The sequence below is a fragment of the Nematolebias whitei genome, chromosome 5 (genome assembly GCF_014905685.2).
Source record: "Nematolebias whitei isolate Nwh7 chromosome 5, NemWhi1, whole genome shotgun sequence".
Lineage (NCBI taxonomy): Eukaryota > Metazoa > Chordata > Actinopteri > Cyprinodontiformes > Rivulidae > Nematolebias > Nematolebias whitei.
Window position 1 is genome coordinate 35861351 of NC_056502.1, and position 18943 is coordinate 35880293.

The following is an 18943-nucleotide window of genomic DNA, read 5'->3' on the forward strand; positions in this document are numbered from 1 at the left end:
CACCACCAGCTGGTGTCGCTGCTTGCTGCAGTACCGCTTCACCACCAGCTGGTGTCGCTGCTTGCTGCAGTACCGCTTCACCACCAGCTGGTGTCGCTGCTGAGTTCCCTCGGCGGTTCCTGGTGGGTCAGCTGACTCTGATGCTGCTGTCAGGAGACCTCACGGTTTACTCTGAATGGCAGCTATGAAGATTGTCAAGGTTTAGAAACGTTACAAACAGCTAGACTTTCTCAAGTAACGCCCGAGCCTTGAATACACGGGTGAGTAAATTAATTAGCCGGTTCAAAATGCCGGATGTTGATGTTGTTAGCGAAGTTAGCTAAAGAAGGCGGCTAACAGTGGCTAATCTCTGCTGGATGCTGCTTGACCTATAGCAGCTTTTTACCATTGTTTTACCACTACAACAACATTATTAATGTCTGGTAAAATAATGTAGTGGATCGCAGCAGTAAGTTTAGGTTTTAGCATCCAATAAATGAGCTACTTCTATTAGCCTTGCTGGTGGTGTTTAGGGCACTGCTACCAGCTACATAAAGACAATGTACAGTATGTAAACACAGCTTTAGATGCACTACAGTCTAGTAACAGCTCTTCACAAAGAGTTTCTTGCTCTTATATTAAAGGTTAATATTGAAATAAGACGTATCAGTCCTGTAATTCAGCTTTCCTTTCAGTTGTCTGGAGCTGCATCAGAGCTGTCATCATGACTGAGTTTTGGTTGATCTCTGCTCCGGGAGAGAAGACCTGCCAGCAAACATGGGACAAAATGACAGCAGCCACCACGCGCACCAACAATCTGTCCACCAACCACAAGTTCAGCATCCCGGATCTCAAGGTTAGACCCTACGAGTCCCTGTTTGTAACAGTGCTGCGTTTCTCCTCTTATGCTTCCAGGACAGAGACATTGTGTTCATCGCATTTTGGAAAACGTCACATTTTTCTTTCTTGCACTTTACAAGATTAAACTATTTAAACTCTACAAGAAGAGCACTTACCATAAAGAGCCACTGTCAAGAGTAAGGTGACTGTCCATTTAGAAAGCAGTCTTTGCACAGATTGGTTGCCTGCATGATGAAACGTTCAGGTGAAGTTCTTTGAGCAAAGATTAGCTTGGTGTGGCTGGTTTGGTTCCCCTCTCTGCACTGGAGGTTATCTGCTGACGTTGCTTCAGCATGGGACTGCTGGAACAGTTAGTGATGGCTGAGCAGATCTGGACAAAGAGGCGCCATCCTAAGCTCACAGGGGCCCCCGGGTGTCACTGCAGGCTGACTGAGCTTCAGATGTTCAAACACAGACTAGCTGACCCCACTTTAAATAATCCAAACCACATAAATAATCTGACAGATTTCTGATGAATTTTCTTGTTGTCTTTGTGTATAAACAGGTCGGAACGCTCGATGTCTTGGTGGGACTATCAGATGAACTGGCCAAATTAGATTCCTTTGTTGAAAGGTATGCTACTTGTGCTTTCTGGCTTTAAAGCCAGACATTTCCCATTTGCTCATCTTCATTATCTTCTTTTACAAAAATAATCCAAAACGCTAACATGCACCTCTGACCCTTTGATGCGGCATCATAGTTCTCTTTAATCTCTGTTTCGACCTTCCTGCAATGGGGAATTTCACAGGGACTTGAGGCTAGTCAGCTCAGCAGTCTAAACTTGGCAATCTACAGATCGGTGACACATCAGCAGCTTTGTCTTTAGTCATATTTATGCCTTATGACTTATGTGGGCATGAGTGCAATCTTTTTGAAATACTGACACTCAGAACTCACAGCCATTACAGACTGAGCTCTGCTCTGCTTCCTCTGTGGGCATTTCCACAGCTGTGAGAAAAGCCAGCCTTGCAACACGGTCTCTCTTCAGCCTGTCGTCCATCTAGTTCCTTTTTAAAGTTTCACTCCAGCATATGTGGACAAAATGTGCTAACTTGCATCAGTTTATGTATCTATTGCTTTATTTCAGCTTTGAGCGCAACAGATTGAGAGCACTTGCCAACAATTACAAATATCAACATTACAAATATCAGAGGCTAGGCTTAAGAGGCTAATGCACTTTCTTTTGAAGATTTTATACTTCTTCTGTGACTTGGCTCCAGTTTTTACTTCTGCTTTGATCTGCTGCAGAAACATGTCACTAAGAATCTTGACCTTTGAAACTTGTCCATATCTTGTAAGGATTTACTTTACCAGGAACGTGTGAAACTTTTTGATGTCTGTCTGTGTCGTGTATGGAGGCATTAGGGCCGGCAGAATGTGTGACTTAAGCTCAGTCGTCATGTTGGCACGTCTCCTGGTTGTTCACAGTGTGGTGAAGAAGGTGGCTCAGTACATGGCCGATGTGCTGGAGGACAGTCGAGACAAAGTGCAGGAGAACCTGCTGGCCAACGGAGGTAATGTAACTGATTTTACTTTTCTGGCTTTGATAAGTTAGTAAAAAAACAACAACACCGAAGTGATTTAAAAGAGACAAATGTTATGAAGTTAACTGAGCAGTGATGTATTTATAATTCTACACATACACTGTAAGCAGTCTTAGACCCTGTTCAGACTTGGACAGATTGAATATAAAACAATAAACAATATAAACATTTTAGTTTTATGGGATTTTTATAAATCAGAGTGGACTGCAGGATGCAGCGGAGAGTTTCTCTGCTGCATCCTGCTTGTTGGTGCTGATTGTTTCAGAGTTGATTGAACCTGCTGGAGTCACCGTATGAACCTCCAATGAGATGATGTAGAGACAGGGCAGCCGACTTGGAACCAGGAAGTCACGGTTTGACTCCCCGCCATGCCCACATGTCGTGGTGTCTCTGAGCAAGACATCTAATCCTCAGTTGCTCCCTGGGTGCTTACACAGCCGCCCACTGCTCCACCTGGGTGCATCTCAGGCGTGTTGGGTTAAATGCAGAGAACTAATTTCATCATTGTATGGAAATATACAATGATGACAGCACATAGCACTTATCTTATCAGTTGCAGAACATTAATCTGAGAAGTGTTTGTCACAATATATTCAACTGAGTAAACACAGAGCCGATGTTAAACTGACCAAAGCCGTGCAGAAAGCAGCAGACAGCTGCCGCACATCGTTTCACTCAAACGGTTTAGAATTGAGTTCATGTCAAAGCATTAATATAGTTCAAATTAATGTTTTGTAGGTTTCACAGAAACGTCTGCAGACCACAGCTCTTTGTGTGTAACTACAAACAGGCAGTGGACATCTGATTGCAAAATGTTTAGTGGTTTACATTTAAATGGCTGAGCGTGAACATTATCAGTCAAAGCTGTCCGCTTGCAGTAAAATCACCCAACGCAGATATAAAGTGCCGTAAACACTTGTTTTTATTTAAAAACAACAGCATAACAAGTATATGTTTTAACATCAAGGCTGCCTTACTCTGGACGGATCTCAAAACAGATTTGTTTTCACTCTGACTTTATTTCTAGTTTACTGTGCAGGAAAACCTGAGGAACTTTATTAATATTGAGTACAGCAGCGACCACATTTTACTAATATATGTACTTACTGCTTTAACCTTGTGAAGTTTTCAAGCCTTGTGATCAGAGGAATGCTTGACACGTCGTCTGTTTCTTGTTTTCCAGTTGATCTCGTCACCTACATCACCAGGTTTCAGTGGGATATGGCGAAATACCCAATAAAACAGTCTCTTAAGAACATCTCTGAAATCATCTCAAAGGTACGTCAGTTAGTTATTAGGATAGCTAGAGGTTCGCTCTGCGTTTTTATGGATCTCTGTGCATCATTTTGTGTAAATTATAAAGTTAGCTGGGCTTGTTGTGATTTTTCACACCCAGCTTTTGGTTCATTGCAGTTATTAAACACATCTTTTAAAGTGTTTTGACAGCCATGGAAAGTTTTAGCCTTTATTTATGTTTTTTTTTTTTTCAGCAAGTATCCCAGATTGACAATGACTTAAAAGCCAGAGCGTCGGTTTATAATAACCTGAAGGGAAACCTGCAGAACTTGGAAAGGAAGAACGTGTGAGTGGTCCATGTGCTCAGACGTTCACGTCAAACATTACATTTAGGTTAAAGAGAGCAGAGATCTGTGAGGACTGTGAGCATTATTTACAAAGTATGTTCCCCACAAGCCATTTCACCTGTTCCCTTCATATTTTTGTAGCAATGTTTTTGTTATTTTCTCCTTTTTTATTGGACATGTTCTTCCTTTGCTGGGTTTGTTTTATTGTAATACCGAGATTTGCCACCAGGGGGAGCCTGCTGACCAGGAGCTTGGCTGATATTGTCAGAAAAGAAGATTTTGTTCTTGATTCCGAGTATCTCATCACTCTGCTGGTGGTTGTACCAAAGTGAGCACAAATGGTCTCGACTGATGCAGATGTTTGAGTTTTAAAGTGCGTTTTACTTACAGAATGATGTCGTTTTGTTCTTTCAGGTCGTCATATCCCGACTGGCAGAAAACGTATGAAACCCTCGCTGAGATGGTGGTGCCTCGCTCTTCAAAGTAAGCCAGAAATCAGATCAAAGAAACAATTTGTGATTGTTCTTGCCTGTTTTAACCACGTCTGTATCATTTTTTCTTCCAGTCTGCTGTTTGAGGACTACGACAGCGGGCTGTTCAGCGTCACTCTGTTCAGGAAAGCCATCGATGACTTCAAGCACAAAGCCAGAGAGAGCAAGTAGGAGCTTTTATCTGCTCTGCTTCTTTTGTCATAAAATATTGCATAACTCACACACAAAACTCTGTGTGAAGTATCTCCATGGAAAATAAATCTGACTTTAGAAGCCACTCTGCCAAAAGAATATGCAGCAAAGAGCTCGAACTTTATGAGAACAAAGAGCTGAGGAAACTCTTATTTCCTCACATTTGATCATCACGTTTGTGTTCCTGAGCTGTTATGAGCTGAGCTTGTACATTACTGTAAAAATGATTCTGTCCTTATAGATTTATTGTTTCTCCCTCAACAAATAACATCAGACAGAGATAACCCGAGTAAAAACAAAAGGTTACAGTTTGTAAAGGATTGTATTTATTAGGAGAAACCACCGTGGTCCTGTGTGGAAAAGTAACTGCCCCTAAATCTAATAAATGCTCCACTTTGACGTGAACATCTGTAATCAAACATCTGTGGTAGCTGGCAGTGAGGAATGTTCCTGCTGAGCTTCAGATCATCGTCCTGCAGAACCAAGTGAGCTCGATCCAGATGTTCTGACATCGTCCTTCAGAATGTTCTGGTAGAGCAGAGTTCATGGTTCCACGAGTTACAGCAACTCTTCCTGAAGCAGCCCCAGACCATCACGCTGCACCACCGTGTTGAACGGTTTGATGTTCTCTGAACTGCAGCGTTGGTTTTTACACCAGATGGAACGGGACGCACACCTTCCACAGAGCTGCACGAGTCTCCTCAGTCCACACTAGTTACACAAAGTTCTTTCTGCCTTGAAACTTTCTACTGGAGGCCATTTTTGTCTCTTCTTGTTAATTCATAAACTTTGACCCTAACTGATGCAGGTGATGCCAACAGGGCTTTAGATGATCTGGGTTCTTTTGGGACCTCCTGGGTGAGTCATTGAGGAGCTCTGGGGGTGATTCAGTCGTCCACTCCTGAAGGTTCACCACAGTTCTACAATTTCTCCCTTTGTAAAAAATGACTCTATTTAGGTGATTTCTTGGTTTTACAGGTCTGGCAGTAATCAATGAGACTGAACTCTGTTTTACAAAAGCTCTTTTCTCCAAAAACTGAAATTATCTTTGAAAACCTTTACATTTTGTATTTACTCACGTTGTCCTCATCTGTAATTAGACTTTGTTTGTTGCACTGAAACACGTAGAGATGACCAAAACAAAAGAATTATGGAAGTGGACAAATACTTTTTAATGTTCTAACAAACTTAAGTCGGGTCCTCTGGACAGATTCTTCTTTGTTGAAATGTTTTGTTGTTCATCCAAAAGTCTTACGCTGATGAAGATTCTCAGTCATCCAGGTCATGGTAAATCCCCCCAAAAGAGGTTAAAAACAAAACGAATACAAAACAAATAAAGTCCAGTTGTTTTGTTTTTAACCTTTTTTTTTTTTATCCAAAAGTCTTCAGTCTGCAATCAACTCAGTCTTTTAAATGGCACCTTCTTGTAGAGGACAAAACCAGTTTGCTGTTTGATTGTGTGTCCTGGTGGCTGTATGCTATTCCCAGGGGGCTGAGTGATGCTTGCAATAACAGCAACGTATGAGATTGTATAAGCAGTACTACTATACACTACTATTTATGACTGGACTGGTCTTTTGAATAAAATATTAAACAAAAAAGAAACCGTCCAGAGGACCTGACTTAACCTTGTTAGATTTTTCTACCTGGATTATTGCGCATGCATCGGGACACTGTATTTTTTCATTTTTACAAAGCAGTATGTTTGTGTGTGAATGAAGCTGATTCTGTCCTCGCAGGTTCACAGTGAGAGACTTCCAGTACAACGAGGAGGAGCTGAAGGCCGACAAAGAGGAGATGACACGGCTCTCCACAGATAAGAAGAAGCAGTTTGTACGTGAACGAGAGCCGAGCTTTTATTTTAAATTGTTCAGTTCAATTGAAGAGAGTTGAAACGTGAGCTGCTTTCAATCCTCCCCTGACGAAGAGCTCTCTGATCTCAGTGTCTGGCTAAACCAAGCTCAATAAATAAACTTTGAGTAGAAAGTAATATAAATAATCAAGAACCATTCGCTTTGTGTTCCTTCTGCATCCTTTAGATCTTGTACAATATGAAAACAATTTCCATCCATCCATCCATCCATTTTCTTTACCCGCTTATTCCATTTTGGGTCACGGGGGTCGCTGGTGCCCATGTCCGAAAACAATTTCCATCTACACTATTTATAGTTACCAGCCCTAAATGTGACAGAAGTTGAGACGGCAAAGAGAACACGTTCAGTTTGACTTTATTTCATAGCAGACAATATGAACCAAGATGTTTTTATCATCAGCTTCTTTTTATTTGGTAACTCACTGCATTTCAGGACGGCCTCATGTTCTAAAGATGTAGGAACAGGGTCATTTTAGTTCTGGTGGTTTGGTAGAAAAACAACGTGTCAGCAGGTGATTGTCACCCTGATCTGCTGCTTGTCTGCAGGGTCCCCTCGTCCGATGGTTGAAAGTGAACTTCAGTGAAGCCTTCATCGCTTGGATTCATATTAAAGCTCTCAGAGTCTTTGTTGAATCAGTTCTCAGGTATTGGGTTGTTGTCTTTTACCTCGTCAGTACTGCTACACACTGCTTGTGTAGTGGCAGCAGTCACTGCTCGGTGTGGCTGAACGACGTCGCCTCCTGTGATCTTCTTCCAGGTACGGGCTGCCGGTGAACTTTCAGGCCATGCTCCTGCAGCCAAACAAGAAGACCACGAAGAAGCTGAGGGAGGTGCTGAATGAGCTGTACAAACATCTGGACAGCAGTGCAGCAGCGATCATCGATGTGAGTGTTTTCTTGACACACTGCGGAAATACCTCCCTGTGAGAAACACGCTGCACATCTACAAGCAGCATAGACATGACGCCATGTTTATAACCATAAATACACACTGATTATTATCTATGGTAATGAAAACTTGACAATATTTGTTTTCTTACGCGTTGTACTAAATAAAGTACTCCATAAACAAAATAGCTAATAAAGCTAGCTAAGGTAAAGGTATTAGGTAGTTAACAACAAAGTCCATGCTCAATAATCCAGGTATAAAATCCAACATTTTTCAGTCAGGTCATCTGGACAGTTTCTTTTTTTTTGTGCTGAAACGTTTCGCCTTCGATCCGGAAGGCTTCATCAGTTGTTTTCAACCAGTTTGACAAGACTTGTCAACAAGGAAGAGGACCGGCAATGGAGGAGGGGCGTACCAAAGGGACTATCTTATCACAAGCAGAACTGGTTTGTTCCACTTTGGAGTAAGCTGTTGGGGGAAGAATCAGTTTTGTTGAGTGTTTCCTTGACTGATGAAGCCTTCTGGATAGAAGGCGAATCGTTTCAGCACGAAAAAAGAAACTGTCCAGATGACTTGACTGAAAAATGTTGGGTATTAGGTAGTTCAAATTAAAAAGAAAAATCTTTATGTTGTGCTTAAGAGTATCAATTTATCTCATTAAAGGGTTTTGGTTTGAAGAAATAATTGTCCGACAGGACTGACGAGCTAATGGCTAGTCTTTATAACTAAAGTGGATTGATGCAGTCTTAAATTGTCTCTAATCTCCAAAATGTCTGAGAAGTTAATGCTTTTTCAAAAACCCTTACACTGCTGTCAATGTTGCATTTCACGGTTATTCACTCAGGATGGATTTTGGTCAATGTTTATGGATGTTTTTAACTACTATGACTGAGAATGTTAACTGCCCATGAACCATGTGTTTGAGTTAGCAGAGAGTTCTTTCTTCTCTCAAAGAAGGCTGGATGAGGAGCTCATTTGATCCTGCATGTGCAGCTGGATGGCCGAGGTCATCAGTGTCTGTCTGTGAGCTGTGAGAGCTGATAAGCTTATAAAAACAATTGTCGCACACTGCCCGGGGCAGGTTCGGGCAGCAAACGGAAGAGGCAGGCAATATTGTTTTTGCCCGTGCATGTGCTTGTGTGGACTGTTACCCAGAGATCTTAAACCACTCAACAAATTTTAATGAAACTTGCAGAAATAAATCATTTGATCTATAACCAGTTAACTTTTGGAATCAAGCTGATTCAAGATGGCCTCCACAACAAACTGACTTTGTAAAAAGACAAAAGTCAATTTTGTCGGTCAAAAGTCAGTTTTTCTGGAGTATCATTAACAAAAGAACAAGCCAACAGGCTGCAGCTTCCATGGAGATTTATTCAAGGTCAAAAAGGGCCTAGAAGAGAATAGACCTTTATTATCATTGCACATAAATACAGTAGTCCCTCGTTTATCACGGGGAATTCGTACCCTGAAGACCTGCAATAAGTGAAAAACTACGAAGTAGGAATAGTAGCACAAGTAGTGTCAGATCACATGTTCTCCAGGCGAATTCAGATAAGATGACCTTCAAGGCCAGCCAAGGGAGCCAAATTCAGATAAACACACAGTTGTTTTGGGGACAGGCAGAACTTAATGAAATCTACCTTGAGTATGTGTCGGTCCACTTGGTTCCGAAATGTCCAAATTACATGGCCGCACCAATGGAACATGACTGAGTAAAATCCCCGAGATCTGATCCATTCTGCCCAAAGCATTTGAGTCCGGGTACTCGAGGCACGAACCAAGTCATCATAAAGGCAAGCAGCGCGATCGGGTCCAAATTTGCTGCCGACGACTTCCTTGATTGTTGATAAAACAATCAGCAACCAGCCGAATCCAAAAAGCAGGAACCAGTTATTGTAAATCCAATTAAATATACGTCCTTAAAATCCACAAGTGGCAGCAGAGATAGACACATCATCAAGTCTTCAAGTTGATGAGATATCCAGCTGCGTGCGTGCCAACAGGGCAAATCGACTCACCTAAAGCCTGTCTTCTCTTCAAAGAACTGTTATCAATTGTGTTGAGGGAGCAACTGATCAAATCAAGTCCATAACTATGGTTCAGAAGATATGCAAGAGAGGCTCAGAAGCAGTTTCACAGACAAACAGAGCAGCAAAGCGGAGAAGGAGAGGAGGGGAAAAGCGTCTGACCTCGGCAAGAGCAAGTGGTGAAGTGTGTGTGTGTAAAGACATTTTAAATTCTTCCCACACTCTTGCAATATTCTAAACAATGTTTCTAAATTCTAAACACTCTTAAAGAGCACAGAAGGTCATGATTTCAGCTCCTCTGCTCTCAGCCACCTGCAAGCGCTCTTGGCCACGCCCACTTCTCAGCTCTGCACGGAGAACATCTTATCTTCTGCAGCAGGAACTTTATCCTGCAGTGCGAGCTACACAAAGGTGCAGGAAGAAGCTTTTTCTGCTGCTCTGGGCTGCACAAAAATTTGTGCAGCAGATGCTAAATAATTTCAAATAATTTATTTTAAATAAAAATTTCATGCCGATCATGCGGCTCATCCATCCATCAGCCAACTGTGTGTCATGTCCAGACTTATTTTGAAAAACCACGATAGAGCGGGTCCGCAATAAACAAACCGCAAAGTAGCGAGGGACTACTGTACATCGAAATTTGGGTTTGCTTCCCAGAGCGAAAGTAAAAATCAGAATCAGAATAAGCTTTATAATCATTGTACCAAGAAACAACGAGAATATGTCCGCAGTCGTCTGAAAGATGGGCACAGTGCACGTAGCTGCTGCTCCTTGAGAGTGCGCCCTCTTATCCTTTTCAGAATAAATTTTTTAGATAGAAAAAGGGAACAAAGCCATGAGGAGAGGATAGAGGCATTACAAAAAAGATCTCTTCACACCTTTTCCTCACAGGACACAATTTAAGACGTCAAAAACTCTGCCAGTAAGCACATTTATGAACACGTTACATATGCATTTGACGAGGAGGCGGTCCATGGAGCACTTCCAAATAGTCCAATATCCATTATAAGATGATGGTCAGCTGGCACAGTTCTGATAAGCCTCCACAGAAGTTGGTTGGGGGGGGGGGGGGGGGTTTGTGATAGACGAAGCTTTTCCTTAGTTTACACATTTCCCAGGAGAAATTGATAAATTGATAAGTCGGCCTGTTTTTGAGCCCAACCAGGGGAGTCAGATTGAAATAAGTCACAACTGTTGATTTATTCAGGTATACTATTTTTTTCCTGTCAGCCTCGAGTCCTGCTGGAATTTCAAGATCTGAAATGACCAGATTAGGCTGCATTCTACTGGTCCGTGCTTACGAGTCCCTCCAAGGTTGTTTCATGCTGGCGAGTCCCACAGCCGCAGGTGGCCTGCGATTCATATCACTTCCATCTTACCGTTTAGCTCGTAAATCAGCTGATTTTGAGTCCTCAAAGCACGAACCAATCAAGCAGGCAACCTGACGAGGGCCAAATTAGCTGCAGCTGTCTTTTTGTATGTTGATAGACCAGGAACCACTCGATTTCCAAAAAGCAGGAAACTTGTTATTATAAATCCAGTTGTATATGTCTTCGCCGTCCTCCTGAGATTCTCAGCGGAGTATGAGGGCTCTCCAGGACTCTGTCGCTTTCTTGAAAAGATTTTGTTGATTGCGTCGAGAGTCAGAGTCAAAACAGTAGAATATAAAACAAAAGTTTTATTTATATATATATATATGTATATATAAACTGTATAAAAAGTAGTGACTACAGATTTTAAACACTCCAAATGTGCAGCACAAGCAGATTGTGACTTTCAGCTCAGTGTAACCAGACAAACTCTTAATCTCATCCTGACGTCTCTATAAATGTTGCTGTGTTCACTCTTTAGTGTTTTTTTGTTTTGTAGTCTTTAAAATGGAACGTTTTCTGAAATCTTTCCACACTTTACCTTTTTTTTTTTTTTTTTTTTGCTTTTGTTGCTATTGCTTTCAGTCTGGTCATGTTCGTCCTGCACATGCTTCATCCAGATTACTAACTGCTGTCTCTTGTTTTCCTTCTCCAGTCTACGATGGACATCCCAGGCCTGAACCTGAACCAGCAGGAATATTATCCTTACGTTTACTACAAGATTGACTGCAACCTGCTGGATTTTAAAGTTTAATTAATCAGCTGCCATATTTGTGCCGACACGCTGAGTGTTGATTGATTTATCTTCCTCGTGGGTCAAACCTCCTCCTCCTCTCCTGCCGTCTTCTCTCCACGCCCTGTGCCCTCCCCATCAGCTGCTGCATGATCACTCTGTGGTGAAAAGGCTCCTCAACAAGCTTCTACCACTTTTACAGCCAACACGAAACCTTAAATCCTTTTTTTGTTCAGTTTTGTTCCATCTTAAGCCGTGCAGGTGAATAGCTGGAGGGTGTATATTTCCTGTCATTCCACATGTGCTGGTGTGTATTTATAGCTGTCAGTGTTCAGAGATTTGTGTCTACACATGGGCGGCGTCATCGTTGTTCCTATGGCGACCACATCTGGAATGTGTTTCAGAGACTCTGGGCGAAGCCTACAGATGTTGTCAACCAAGATGTGATGTGTGTTGTACCTGCTGTCAATAAGAGATCTATATCTGAATATTGTGGAGGCCACTGAATGATTAAATATGATTTAAATCATTAAATGTGTGAGTTTATGTGTAAATTAAGACAAACTACAGCCTGAGCAGCAATGTTGGTTTCTGATTTGGAGGCTGATTGAAAATGTTCAGACTTCTTTGTTTGGTGGTGGTCCTGTGACGGAGGTGAACAGGAGGTGTGTGCATCATCGGGGTGTGGAGTAGTAGAACCTTATGAGAGAAGCTCTCATTTCAAAGAAACCTGCTCCGTGAGCAGAAGTCATCCAGAATGCAGCCATCACACCAGTCTCCTCGTATTTGTTCAGATTTACGGCTCATAAAGTGCAGGTTATAACGAGCACGTTTCAGTAAGATGTAAGTACACCTCATACAAGTACTGTATTGTAAAAGTAACCATTTTTTTTCTTTTTGAAACTTTTATTAGGAGAAATAATCAAAACGTTAAGAGATTTCACAATGACTTGAAGGTAACAATTGTCTTGAGCTCAGTGTTGTTTTTGTATTACAATTTTACAATAATTTATTATTAACATTCAACCAAAATAAGTCAAACCTACAAACAAATGCAGTTAAACTCCCAGTCTAACCCAGACATGAGCAACATGATCCAAGCTAGGGCTTTGATAATTCCCCCCCCCAAAAAATCTTAATTGAAAAGAAAATGACTTTTTAAAAAGCTGATTAAGACCTGCATTGTATCAGATAAACATTTTAAAAAAGTTCTAGCCTTAATCTAAAGGTGTTTTATGCTTTTGTCCAAGATGTTTAAGTTAAACTTTCTTAAATTGTGTTTCCATAAATGATCTGAACATTAAAGACTCCAAAAATCAAACATAACTTTTTTTCCTCCACATTTAGGTTAATATATCCTCACAAGACCAAGTTTACAGTACGTCTCATTCCTAAAGACTACTGGGAGACATTTTACCCAACATGCTGAACACTACAACATGAAGTTCATATGGTGGCAAAGTGCCAACACTGGAGGCACTTCCTCCATCCTTCACAATAAAAGCTTTTTATACTTTTACCTTTTCCTGTCGGAACTTTTTTTTTTTTTTTTTTTAAGGACACTAAACTCTGGAAATCCCAACAACTTTAACCTAATGTGGAGTTATCAAAACAACCCCGCAGTTTTTCCAGTGTAGGAATCAGAACAGCAAAATGATGCCATAAATAAATAATAAATAATAAATAACAGAGTGTGGTGTGAAACAGACCAATCATGTGATGAAGTGATCCTGCTGACACCCCCGCCCACACACACGCGCGCGCGCGCGTCGTGAATGTTCAAATCACAGAGGCTGGACACGCACCACCAGCACCGTCTTATGACGCCTGGAAATTAAAAGTGAGCGCGCGGCGGGCGGGGCGGACCGCTGCCTGCTGTGGGGGTGCATCGAGGGGGGAGGACAGCGGAGCATCCATGCCCCCTCTCCGCTCCCCGGCCTGGACCCGCTCTCTTCCGGCCTCGCGCGCTGACAGGATGCTGGGAGGATGACGGAGGCTGCAGCAGCGACTCTCCGGGAGGAGAAGCGGCGCGGAGGCGCGATGAATCCACCGGAGGAGGCCGGAGCGGAGGACCTGTCCCTGGGGGAGATCCTGAACCTCTACAACCAGCCCATCAACGAGGAGCAGGCATGGGCGGTGTGCTACCAGTGCTGCCGGACTCTGGCGGAGAAGCACCGGGGCGGGCGGAGCTCCGCCGCCGCCGGAGCATCACCCGCGGCGGCCCCGTGGAGGATCTCAGGACCGGGGGATGTTCGGATCGAGAAGGACGGCTCGGTGAGGGTGGATCAGCTCGGCTGTGGAGGTAACATGTCAGGACTCGGTGTACTGAAGGCTCTTCAGATCAGATGTGTTTGGAGGAAAAAGACCTCAAATAAACCCCAGAAATACATGGAGCCTATAGTTGTGCACGAGGGCTGAGTTAAATATTAGACACGATCTGTTGGGCCCAACAGCTGATTCAGACAAACAACATGTTCAGCTTCATTCTTTAAAAGATGGCTGCATGGGTGTTTCTGCTGAACGAGGCTCCTTCACATCAGATCCCACACAAAAGAAGCCTCAGACCCTGCTGCTGGCCCTGATTCACCTGACCACCCCTCATCACCAGCCTGCGTGCGTGTGCGTGTGTGCGTGCTTCATCAAAGCTTGTTTTGCCTCCTCACATCAGATCAGTGCTCCTTCTGCTCCATCTGATTCAAGCACAAATGTGGCCTGACTGGACTTAGTAGATCTGATCTCCACCCCTGGACCACCTGGAGGCTCACGTGCCTCTCATCCAATGTTTGCCTACAAGAGAACACTTGAAGATTTTTACAAAATCTAATGAACTCAGAGAAGAGTGTTTGAAAAGCGTTCTTCCTGATGTACCATGCGTTGCAATTTGACTTTTAATCTGATTAAAAATTCTACTAAAATGACGTTAGATTAACAACGTTAAAATGTTTAAACTATCCTTAAACTAAATCAGTGAGAAATGGCGCGTGCAAATGTTTTAATCTTCTAAAACTGAGTCAACTTTCCAGCAAGTCTCTTCAGGTCTGTCTGAACAAGCGTGGTCCATGTAACCTGTTTATAGTCCAGTCTCCATGATGAAACTGCTGCAGCTCCTGGTGGTGCCACTAGTGTCTAACAATCCTTAAATCAATAGTTGGACCTTATTTACTGAGGTGTGACCTCAGACCAGGACCAGGATGGTTGTCATGAAGTGTCCATGTTTGGGCTCATAGTCCTGCTGAAAGGTCTCTGTGTTTCTTTCCGTCTGGCTTTCATTTAATGCTGAACAGTTTCCCAGACCTCCCTCCTGATGGAAAAGTGTTCCCACAGCCTGATGCTGCCACCACCATGCTTTACTGTAGGGGCAGTGTTCTCAACTTGATGGTGTCCTTCTTGGCCTAAATGTTCAGTTTAATTTTTTCCCCAGCACCCTGCAGACAGTCCATTATTTATTAACTGGTTAATTATTTTATGAACAATGGCTTCTGCGCATCACTCATGAAGTCCATCTTTGTGTCGCTGTTGTGGTCCAGATCCTTCAATCTCTGCAGAGAAGCTGCCCAGCTCCATCAGGGTTATCTTCAGGCTCTTTCAGTTCTCTTAGCTGGTTTGTGGGTTTTAGTGGACCACTCTCTTTTGTCAGGTCTTCTGGAGTGTGACATCAGATTTCCACTTTATAAAACTGAATTTATATATATATATGGCGGCCCCCACTATTTAGAGGTGTTTCACTGCTGTTGATTCTGGGGGCCATCAGAACAGGAGTATTTACTGAATACTGAGGTTACATCACACTAGATTACCTGCCAGTTGATCCTGGTCATGTGGCTTTGTGTATGCAATGATCGTGGCTTCAAAGGAAATGGGGGTGAATGCATATGCACACCATCCATCCATCCATCCATCCATCCATCCATCCATCCATCCATCCATCCATCCATCCATCCATCCATCCAACATCTTTACCCGCTTCTCTCTTTTTGGTTGTCCGGAGACGGGGGGGTTACTTGTGCCCATATACAGTAGTCACTGTGCGAGAGGCAGGGGACACCCTGGACAGGTCTCCAGTCCATCACATGGACACATAGAGACAAACGACACAAACAACCATTCACTCTCTCACTCACACCTAGAAACAATTTAGAGTTACCAATCAGCCTAACATGCATGTTTTTAGTTTGTGGGAGGAAACTGGAGTACCCGGAGAAAACCATACACGGAGAGAACATGCAAACTCCACCCAGAAAGGCCCCCTATTGGGATTTGAACCGGCGACCTTCTCGCTGAGAGGCAGCAACTCTACCAAATGAGCCACCTGCATAGAAAACTATCAATGGCTCAAAACATAACCCACTGTATTATACTGCAGTTCTTTTAATAAAACAAATAGAGAGTGCTTCATCTAAACCAAACCAACACCTTACTTTTATCTGTCAGACATGAACATGTTTGCTGTAATTACATTACCTTAGAGCATGATAAGTGAATGTCAGTCTATCAATTGATTTGCTAATGGGCTACTAGAAGGAAGTGCTCTTACCTATGTAAACACACACACACACATGCACACACACTGTTAATGCAGCATGAATCTGAGGCCCAGCTGCGACTCTGATGCTGGGTGTGTGTTTATGCTCACAATGAATGGGCTATTTTTAGAATCGTGGAAGAAACCATTGAAGAAAAGGGGAGTCTAATCTCTTACTGTTGCATAACGCCACATTGTGCAAAAATTCAACTGCTGCTCATGTTCTATTCTTTAATAACACGTGTTTTTGTAAAAGGCCTCGTTTGTCTTGTTTTGTTTCCGTGTTTAGTTCTCACCTGCTGTCGAAGGTGCAAGGTTTGTTCATCTGTAGCGTTTGCAAAATATCACATAAACCAGTGGACAGTTTTCAGTGAAACGCACAGAAAGTATTTACAGTACTAGACGTCCACAAGCAACTGATTAACATTTGGAGACAACCCAAGTCAAGGTGGCCGCCACAGTTAATCAACACAAACATGGCTAAAACACAGCCCGACACTAAGTTAAGATTTGGTGTGGTAGTAGCTGAGAGTAATTCTGAACACGCTCTAAGAGCTAACACCACCATGTGAGATCATGATTGTGAATGTATCAGTATTATCAAGATTTGAACAAAACAGCTTTAATACAGTGAATTTCTTTGGCACAAGATGATTTTAGTTTAAGCTCTGGCATGTGATGTGATGCCTTCCAGGAATAATAAAGCTTTTCTACGTTCTGTTGTCACATGTATTTAAAAGTCAGAACTCCTGCGTTGACAGTGTGTTTTACCAGTGGGTGAAACGTGGTTTCTCTAACGTTTTGCTGCTCTTTTCAGGGTTAGCTCCTTCTTAGCTCAGCTGGTCAGAGTCAGTCTTGTAAATAATGAGATGAATTGATATAGAATCCTTTATGGATTTATCTTTTGAAAATTTCATTTTTGAAACTGGCTTTAAATTAATCCAGATACATTTCAAATCTCACAGTCCGTTTCTTCTTGTTGCAGGATTCTTTTCTGTTATGTCTAGTTCTAGGTAATATTACATACTGTATTGTAATACACACTTCAAACCTCTAGAGAACCCCCACAAATATTAATAAGTTGTGTTTGTTACAAGTAGACTTAATGTCAGGCTGAAAACTGACACATTATTAAAGCTAACCCATTATTTGAAGGTTTTTAATATTTTGTCCAGCAACCAAACTGGTTTTCATTCATGGCTTGGTTGCACTATGGCCGCTCTGAAAGTTCTCCACAATATAGCATCTGCACTGGACTCCAGACAGTAATGTGCAGCAATATTCATAGATTTAGCAAACGCTTTGGACTCAGTTGATCATTCCAACTTATTGAAACGACTTGACCGTATTAGAATTTCGGGACAGCCACTGACGGCTTGGAACTATTTTTATAATAGTTTCATTTATTTTCTGAACATACATGCTCCTTTTAGTCAGTTCAGAATAAAGGGACGAGACAGCCCCTGGTTTACTACAGAGCTAACTGACCTCCTGCACAGGAGAGATCATCTTTGGGCCGCAGCGAGAAAATCTGACTCAGACACTGATTGGTTGAGTTTTCGACAGATGAGGAATAAATGCACAACTGCTGTCAAAGCAGCAAGACGCAACTATTTCTTATCTCAGACCTCCAAAAATCCAAATGAACCCAACAGATTCTGGAAAACCATCAAATCTCTCTCCGGCAGCCCCCAATCATCTAACCTCCAATCACAACTTCTCATTAACTCTGTTCCTGTGTCAAATAAGCACGAGATCCTGAACTGTTTCAACAAACATTTTGTTGCTTCTAGTTCTTTATTTGACACAGTTACTAATGGAAAATCAGCCACTTCACTTAATAATCAAACTTCTACAAATCAAATCCCTCCTACAAGTCAATCCTCAGTTAATCACAGCTTCTCTTTTTCTCCATTCTCAGTCAGTGAGGTCAATAAACTGTTAAAAGATCTTGATCCTAAAAAATCTGCAGGTCCAGATGAACTTCCACCTTATTTCTTAAGGCTGGCTGCTCATATCATCACAGTCCCTGTGACCCACATCTTCAATCTCTCCATAAGACAAAACTCCATCCCAGACACTTGGAAAACAGCCTTTGTTCTTCCTTTGCTGAAGGGAGGTGACCCCACCTCACTGAACAACTATCGACCAATCTCTAAACTCTGCATTTTAGCCAAGGTTCTAGAAAAACTGATAAACTCTCAAATCAAAAATTACCTGGACTCATTTAACATCTTACCTCCACATCAATCTGGTTTCAGGAAACAACACAGCACAACCACTGCTTCACTGAAGGTTCGTAATGATGTTGTTGAAGCACTGGATGCTAAGGATTATTGTGCTGCACTTTTCTTAGACCTGTCTAAAGCTTTTGACACTGTGGATCATAACATCTTGTGTCATAAACTCTCAGAAATCGGTTTCTCAGATCACACCATTGGTTGGTAGCTCGTTTTCCTAGGAAGTCCGGTTCGTTTGGGGAGGTGTGAATGCATCATCAAACTCTGTCACTGAACTAAAAGGCGAACTCTGGCCCCGACTAAAACCTAGGTCTCGGTCCGGTAGAAGAAAACTCCAGCGCGGTTCGAGTACAGTGTGAATGTTAGCAGACCGGGCCCTGCTCCACAAGCAAGAAGAAGAGTACAGCGCAGGGCAAACAAACACGCATCCCTCTTACCTTATATGGAGCCGTCCGCTACCTTGTGTGAAAAACAATATTCTCCATTGTCTTCTGCCTCATCTTCTGCTCATGCTGAGTCCATTTTTGAAAAATGACAAAATATAACTCCTAAAACTACTAAAACTTGATGCCACTCCATTTTTGTTTTTATTTCCAGA

At 42.4% G+C, this 18943-nt stretch overlaps 2 protein-coding genes across 2 annotated transcripts in view; both read left to right on the plus strand.

Moving 5' to 3' along the window:
• Positions 1 to 125: 125 nt before the first annotated feature.
• Positions 126 to 12078, plus strand: atp6v1c1a (ATPase H+ transporting V1 subunit C1a). The gene is made up of 13 exons (XM_037676435.1): positions 126 to 260; positions 675 to 835; positions 1385 to 1452; positions 2308 to 2393; positions 3607 to 3701; positions 3914 to 4005; positions 4236 to 4334; positions 4421 to 4489; positions 4572 to 4664; positions 6429 to 6522; positions 7109 to 7206; positions 7320 to 7446; positions 11506 to 12078. The coding sequence occupies exons 2-13, from the start codon at positions 704 to 706 to the stop codon at positions 11602 to 11604; spliced, it is 1152 nt and encodes a 383-aa protein (XP_037532363.1). The 5' UTR covers positions 126 to 260; positions 675 to 703; the 3' UTR covers positions 11605 to 12078.
• Positions 12079 to 13569: 1491 nt separating this feature from the next.
• Positions 13570 to 18943, plus strand: part of spire1b (spire-type actin nucleation factor 1b) — a 71504-nt gene continuing 66130 nt past the window's right edge. Inside the window, exon 1 of the mRNA XM_037677137.1 lies at positions 13570 to 13885. Within this exon, the coding sequence (XP_037533065.1) occupies positions 13570 to 13885 (316 nt within the window). The remainder of the gene's footprint in view (positions 13886 to 18943) is intronic.

Excerpts from the sequence above, each read along its gene's own strand:
- atp6v1c1a (XM_037676435.1), top strand. The coding sequence starts at position 704 with ATGACTGAGTTTTGGTTGATCTCTGCTCCGGGAGAGAAGACCTGCCAG. Across the intron at positions 3,702-3,913 it reads TCTCTGAAATCATCTCAAAG|CAAGTATCCCAGATTGACAA; the intron begins GTACGTCAGTTA and ends TTTTTTTTTCAG. Across the intron at positions 4,665-6,428 it reads CACAAAGCCAGAGAGAGCAA|GTTCACAGTGAGAGACTTCC; the intron begins GTAGGAGCTTTT and ends CTGTCCTCGCAG.